At 31.8% G+C, this 7,999-nt stretch overlaps 1 protein-coding gene across 1 annotated transcript; it reads right to left on the bottom strand.

The window, feature by feature from the left end:
* Positions 1-6,621: 6,621 nt before the first annotated feature.
* Positions 6,622-7,999, bottom strand: LOC125187354 (homeobox-leucine zipper protein HAT14-like). Its single transcript, XM_048083936.1, has 4 exons — positions 7,591-7,999; positions 7,338-7,516; positions 7,185-7,264; positions 6,622-7,112 (listed from the first exon to the last, which is right to left on the bottom strand). Exons 1-4 carry the CDS (start codon positions 7,841-7,843, stop codon positions 6,860-6,862), a joined length of 765 nt encoding a protein of 254 aa, XP_047939893.1. The 5' UTR covers positions 7,844-7,999; the 3' UTR covers positions 6,622-6,859.

Genomic DNA, 7,999 nt, shown 5'->3' with positions numbered 1-7,999 from the left:
CACATTTTGGATGTACAAATGCCTAAAGATTATGAGATGTGCTTCCCTACAAAAATATAGTACTCCTCTGTTTCTAAATTTGATCTCAAAGTAAGCGTACATTATAAAGTTACAATATTAAAAACAGTAACACATAATAAAAAAAGACATCAAAATTGCATGCTGCAACATCACATTAATTAAATCTAATAGTTTTTTCCATTTTAAAAATAAGAACAATAATTTTGTAATACGACTAACATCTACAAATTAAAATTCATGATCTCTTCTAACTATTCTAATTGACCATCAAATTGAAGTAATAATTAATTCATATTCTTGTCATGTTGTTGTACATCCTGTGATGACCTCTGTACAATTGCACATAAAAAAGACAATAGCACAATAGTATTCAAACTAGTATGTTAGTATTTCTTAAAAAGTAATGATAAACAATCAAATTTTGTACAACTAAAATAAGATTATATTAGCTATTTTGATGTGTTAAATATAAATTAAAATAATAAATATAGTTAGTTAACAAATTAAAAACAATTTATTAGTCTTTGGCCTAATTTTCAATTTTTTATTTTTATATTTGAATTATTTCTCTATTATTTTTCAAATTTGAATTAAAGTATGCATTAATTACATTTTATGATTCAAATTTTTTAAGAAATTATACACAAAAACCATAATATTATGCACGTTCCCTATATTATATGTATGTCTATACTTTTTAATTAAAAGCATAAATAAATTACTTTTTTTCTCAAATGAACCAGTTTTTGGTTGTACAAAATTTGGTTGCATAGACTTGTTGTTTCTTAAATGTCACAACACAGACATTGCGTGTGCATGTCCAAAATCAAATAACCCAAGTGATGTAAGTCAACCTTATCTTCAATTCTTCAAAAAGTATGATAACGATATTGTTAATTCATCACTAACTATAAAGTTGTACAGATAAAAATACAGTCATAGCTTTTCTGATTGGTTAATCTTTGTGTTAAAAATGGGTTCCACGTCATCCTTTATTATTTCATAAAACATCAATCCCCTAATTTCCTATTATGGAGTTTGACTTGTATATGAAAAAAAAGTGTATATAAATTTGCGAACAGATAATGTTTTATGACATACTCCTACATAATATTATTTCAGATGTTTTATTATGAGTTGATACACACGCCCAAATGACTCAAAATAAGTGGGCACCAACTCCTTTTGGTGTAAAAGCACAAGTTGTCACGTTCAAAATCTTTCAAAATGGGATCTCATATACTTTCGATTCTTGATTTGATTCTTCGCTTTATATTGGGTCATGTCATGCATGTGGAATACTGCTTTTTTTTTTCAATAATGCAGTTAGTTCCATTTTATTTATGACTAGTTCCAAATTTTAATAGTTTTTGGAAAAACAAGGAGTACTATATTTTTCGTAGACGGAGGTAGTAGTATTCATATTCTAAGTAATCTTGTAGACGGCGAACTATTCCGTGTATAAAATTATCTCAAATTAAGATATACATTCAATTAATATTCTTCTTGTTATATTTTTATTGCCTAATCAATGGCTAGGCATTGAATGAGATATAGACAGATAATGTAACAAAGAAATCGTGGCGCAAATCATTGGGTGGCATATAATATTGGCAGTTGAAGTTTTTAGTTAGGTGATTAGGTCACGTGATAATAACTATTAGTATATCTATCTATACATCCATAATTTCTTATGAAAATGGACCTGCGGTCCGTTAATTACTTCATTTTTTAATCATCAAAATCTTTCTATGGATAATTTATTTTATTTTATTTATAACATTAAATTGTCAATCATCTATCGTATTTGTTGATTTATTTTCTACTACTCGTATTTTTTTTATGACCCTCCTCGCCATCGATCGATAATAGATTACACAAGCCAGCCGCTGCGATTAATTAGTAGTACTCTCCGTATTCCGTTTTTTTACCTCAATATTTTTCATTTTTCGATTCTCACCATTAGTTAATGAATAATGTTATATTGTCATATTGATATGTTTTTTTAATGTAAAATTATCTTGATTTTGATTACATATATTAGTGGTGATAAGGAAATTGGCATCTTATTCTTAGAGAAAGATCTTGATTGAGTACCTAACGTCGTGATTTACTCCATAATATAGTATCATGTTCATTGATCACACACCAATATACCATAATTATGAAAATTGCATGTGATTGATTTGTATATGGCACTGAATATATCCGTTTGCTTGATATAATAATAATAATAATAATAATAATAATAATAATAATAATAATAATAATATTATTATTATTATTATTATTATTATTATTATTATTGTTATTTTATTATTTTTTTTTATTTTTTTTACTGCACAAACTTTGCCTTTATTAGTATTAACTATAGTTAATTATGATGGCTTGAAGTCTCAACGAACCTCATTAAGGTTTAGGTTGGAGTATTGAATATAGTGAATATATATAAAGTTTTAACATGAAAAAAAATGATCTTTCACAAAAAAATGGAAAACATGATTTGATATTGATAATTTCAACTATTATATTTAAAAGTGAAGTGTTACTACTAGAGAGTATCATGAATCTCGTGATTCATGATACTATAGTTGATCTGGTTTGTTCAGATTTGCTTAATTAGCAATAACATCGACATTTTTCTGAATTTGGCAAAATAGTAATTTTGTTTAGGCTAGCTGTTGTTGAAGTTTGGGTTGATCCTATTCCATTCTAGATATACTTTGACTTTCACGTGAATTAAATTTGAACGTCCCAATTGGCAATTATAGGAGTATTTATGAATCGAAATATAACTAATTGGATGAGAAAATGACTTATCATGGTAGAATAATATGGTGGGGTAATCAAATTGCCCTTTCAATACGTTACCAGTTACCACAATCCAAATTCACTACTTCAATTCCATGTGTGTGACTGGAATTAATTTCCTTTATTCATTTTTCACAGATCATAAATGAATATGGAACAGAAATGTACGTCTTTCTTATTAATATTATTATATCGGCATTGATTTTAATGAGGGTGGTGGTGTTCATGCATCACTTTTATGTTCAATAAATAGGTTTAAATATGTTGGTTCCTTTTTACAAGCGATATATAGATCGAACAGAACAATGATTCACATTTTCATTAATTTGTACTATCATGTTAGGATGTGTTTGGTTTAAACTTTTAACCTATCATGAGTCTTATATGTACGTGGAACGTTTGTCTAGCTTATTTCTATTTTAATATCTGTTAAATTCATAATCAATTATTGATTCTATATGTTGATTATTTTATGCTCTTAGATTATTTTAATATCTGTTAAATTCAAAAGCAATTCAAGAAATGGGCTTACGAAGCCCTCATATAATTTTACAGTTTCGATATTAAATGAATATATCTAAATCTCATCTCTACATCCGTGCAAAATATAGAAGAATCACTCACAACAAATTGAAAACTTGTAGTAATATTATTAAACCCCTTTAAATGTAAAAAAAACATTTAGGATATTTTTTAATTCAATTGAGGACGTTAATTTTTTGTGTCTCCAAAAATTTCACCAACACTTGAAAAAACATCTTTATTGTTAGTGTCCTAACTAAATTTAGAGGAGGCAAATGAAAGCGTTCTAAAAAATAAAAGATTAAATTAATTTATTATTATTTATTTATGAACGCTTTATATTTCATCCTAAATTGTTATGATTTTTTAAAATTTTCCAACTCAAGTAATTGTATCTTAATTTTGTGTTTTTAAAATATAAGTTTATTTTTATTGTGAATCTAATTTACAATAAAATAGAAAATTCATTTTACAGATAAAAATGATAGTCTAGAATGCAACGATGGAAAGGAAGAGCATTGTTATGAAAGATACTTCCATAGATAAAAAGGTGAGGAAGAGCGATCTAAGAGATAAGTAATTAAAGCAATGATGTCACGTGCGGTGAGTCAAATCACGTGCGGGAGTCATGGAAAAATGAAAGAGAAACATACTAATGGAACGTACTTTAGTATACAAATTCATAAATTATTATAAATATGCCAACTTTGTCCCTAACTAGCAACTACCTTTCATATTATCAATCTTGATTTGGACAAATGGCCGCATTTGTCCCAACGGTTGAAGCATTTACTCGAAAATACCTTATCATTTTTAATTTACTAGTACTATTAATATCTATTGTTTTATTTTTGAAATAAAACTTCTCATAAAAAATCTCTTGGAGTCAAAATATCGACGTGGCTACCAAACTAACATGTCAATTATCTACGAGGTGGTGATAGTATATAAGATGCACTACTAATTTGCAAAACTGTTAGTTTACTCGATTTTATCTCATTATTTTGTGCATTTACTTACAATATGCACACATAATATGAAGTACATACATGACTTTTAACAAGATATTTTAAAAGTTTAATAGTACTGTAGTAAGTTACATTTATTATTGTTAAATAAATTTAGCATACTTTACATTTTATAAAATCAAAATTTTAACTAAGCTTTTGTGTGTGCGACCAAATCCTAACTTTCATAGAAAAGACTATATTATCGTGGCTCACATTATTAAAATTTTAATCAATCAATTCTAAAATCAATTAGACAATGGACTGACACTAAACCATGCCATGAACCACGGGACATCCCAACATACACTTCCCTACCTATAATGCCTATTCATCAATATTTTCTTCAATTATGACTATAACCTTAGGGTGTCCACTATAGTTGGCCGGGCTAAGCCACAAAACATGGCCAAGCCATAAAATCGTGGCCGGGCCACAAACGCCCATGTTTTACACTATAGTGGACATGCCCAAGCCACCAAATAATTTATTTTTTTTTATTTTGTATATATTTTAATTAAAAACGGGTATATTTATAGCATTTGTGTAGGAATGAGGTAAAAAAATGTGTATACTTACAGAATTTAAAAAAAAAAATCAAAAAATATGGAGAGCCGCGGCTCGTGACCAATACAATAGGAGGGCCACGATCGTGGCGCGCCCACGTCCAAACCCCCCCCCCCGCCGCCGCGGCTGCCCACCCGATCACTATAGGGAGCCGCGGCTCGCGGCTCTTCCGTGGCCCGGCCGCGGCTCCCCTATAGTGGACACCCTTATGATGATCGGTTAAATGTTTAATGGATTGCATGATTGTTATGACTTTTCTTTTCTAGGAATAATACGCGCACCGTGTAATTATGTTACAGAATAAAGAAAAGAAATCACCGTAAAAAACTACTACCTTCGTCCACTAAAATTTGTCCCATTTTTCCATCTCCGCCCGTCCTCCAAAAATTTGTCTCATTTCACTTTTACCATTTTTGGTAGCAGACCTCATCTTCCACTAACTCATTCATACTCACATTTTATTATAAAACTAATATATAAAAGTAGGACCCACAATCGACTAACTTTTTCAACTCACTTTTCATTACATTTGTTAAAACTCGTGTCGGGTTAAAGTGGGACAAATTTTGGTGGATGGAGATAGTACTCCCTCCATCCCAGATAATTCGACCCAGTATTCCATTTCGGGCCGTCTCACATAATTTGTCTCACTTCACTTTTACCATTTTTGGTAGTGAACCTCATATTTCACTAACTCATTCCTACTCATATTTTATTATAAAACTAATACTTTAAAAGTAGGACCCACATCCCATCAACTTTTTCAACTCACTTTCCATTAGATTTCTTAAAATTCGTGTCGAGTCAAAGTGTCCCAAATTATCTGGGACGGAGGGAGTATATGTTAAGAAAAGATGGTATAAGTCTGTAAACTTCACATTTGTTGCTGTCACAACTAATATATGGCATCGAGTTTATAATATTACAGTGTCCTCGGTTTGTTGGATTATACATGAACTTTATAATGTTATTCTATATGATGGATTCATCACAATGGGCGTGTTTGATAAGTTAGTAATACCAAGATATAAAATTATATATGAACATTTCTAATTGTTTGATATTATAGTTAAGCTTAACTCAAAGGCCAATATAAGACAAGAGTCCTATCCAATCTTACCAAAATTATAACTTTAATATTATTTATGTAACCCACCAATCTGTCAAGTTAAGCCATATTATTTAATATACTATACGAATTTAGATAATTTCTGTTCTATCAAACAATAACACAAAAAAAATCATATCTTTGCATATCTTGACACGAAGCTCGTATTTCTTATCTTATTTTTCATATCTTCTCATATCCCATTTTTTTTATTAAACGAGTCCTAAGTCAATAACTAATAGTACTATGAGGACATTATAATGTAAAATTAGTCCCTGTCAATTCAATCTTGTGTGAATCTATTCTTTAGTAACTGAATACGTGTGTGAATCTATTTATTGGTTTGACTACCAAAATGAGAATCTTAGTTCAAAGATCTGTCAGTTTTTAACCACAATGCCGTGTGGACTTGAGAAAACAAAGTCCCTACTCCAATAATAATAATACTCACTAAAGACGATACTTAAATTTGTGTTCAATCATCATGAAATACACAATTTCAAATTGCCATTCTATTCCTATGACATTAATAAATTGCCATTCAATTCTCGTGAGGGGAAAATAAGTAACGGTCAAAGAGGGAAATGAGAAAGCAGTTTTATTTCCATTCAGAAGTCAATGCAAGGCAATAGTAATCAATCAACTGGAATTTTGTCCGGAACTAATTTATGTATAATTGTATTCTCCTACACAATCAAGAATCAACATAGTAAGAGCTGAAAAATTTGCTCAATCCATCACCATCAAACCAAACACATGAAGGACCTAGGTAGCTAATTTAGTTTTTTCCATGTATATTTACAAGTAGCACTAATATAAGTAATCAGGAGGCGGCGGGCTGATTCGGATGCGTCGGAAACGGATAAAACCTGGGCCTGGCTAGCGGAAACGGAATGACCTTGGCGGCGGAGCAGGAGGGGCACATGGTGAGAGTGGTGGCTGCGTGGAATGGATTAGAAGTTTTGAGCGCTCTCAAGTCTTGCAATTCCTTTTGCAATCTTCTGTTTTCAACAGTTAGCGTTTCGCAGCATTTCTTCAAATACTCGCAGTCTACCTCCGTCTGCTTCAGCTTCGTCCTGCAATTAATTCCACAAACACATTAGCTGCGTCCGACTTTTTATTTCAATAATAATAATTATTATTCGCACCTCGCTCTTCTGTTCTGGAACCACACCTCCACCTGCCGGGCTCGTAGATTCAGCTGTTTCGCAAGCGCCACTTTCTGTTTCTGCACAAATAAATAAGTAGATCAGCAAAAATAAAAAAGACGATGAAGCGTAACTCAGTTGGTAAGTAGCTACAGGATTGAGAGTGTTGTGTTCTTTGAAGCTGTCTTCGAGAAAAGCGGATTGCTCTTTCGACAATCTGAGCTTTTTGCGAGCGTTGAGGCCGTCGTCGTCGTCCGCCTCGAATTCTCGCTTGCTGTTTGCCGACGAGGCCTCCTCCGTCCGGTTCACGTCAAATCCATTTTCCGAGCTCCCTTTCTCACGACCCACAAAATTAATCCCTATATAAATTAGGAATCACTAATTTAATCCATAAATTAGAAGCTACCATTATCGGAACACCAAAGTCGAGACGAAATCTGGCGAGGCAGAGGAGCAAGAGGTAGGAGATTCAACTGGAGAGGAGTTTCATCAGTACTCGCCGATACGTCGTCGTTTTCTTGATTGTTGGACTTGGAGGTGAGCCCCAAAGACATGCAGAAATCGAGGCCGCTTTGATTTTGCTTCTGATTTGGGGAGTTGTTCTCTTTCAGCAAAACTGGAGATTTTGATGCATCTCCCAAGCTCAACCCCAGCTCCATATTTAATTTGAAGAGAAAAAATTGATGATTTTGGATATGATATAATATATATAGAGAGAAAACAGTCTTTTAAAGATTCAACCCACTCTGTCTTATTTTAATCCAAAGAATGGCAGGTAGAAGTAGAAAGGAGGAGAGAGAGGAGACAGGGTGTAG

This window comes from Salvia hispanica, chromosome 5 (genome assembly GCF_023119035.1).
Source record: "Salvia hispanica cultivar TCC Black 2014 chromosome 5, UniMelb_Shisp_WGS_1.0, whole genome shotgun sequence".
Lineage (NCBI taxonomy): Eukaryota > Viridiplantae > Streptophyta > Magnoliopsida > Lamiales > Lamiaceae > Salvia > Salvia hispanica.
The sequence above is the reverse complement of the archived record's forward strand: the minus strand, read 5'-3'. Positions and strand labels throughout refer to the sequence as shown.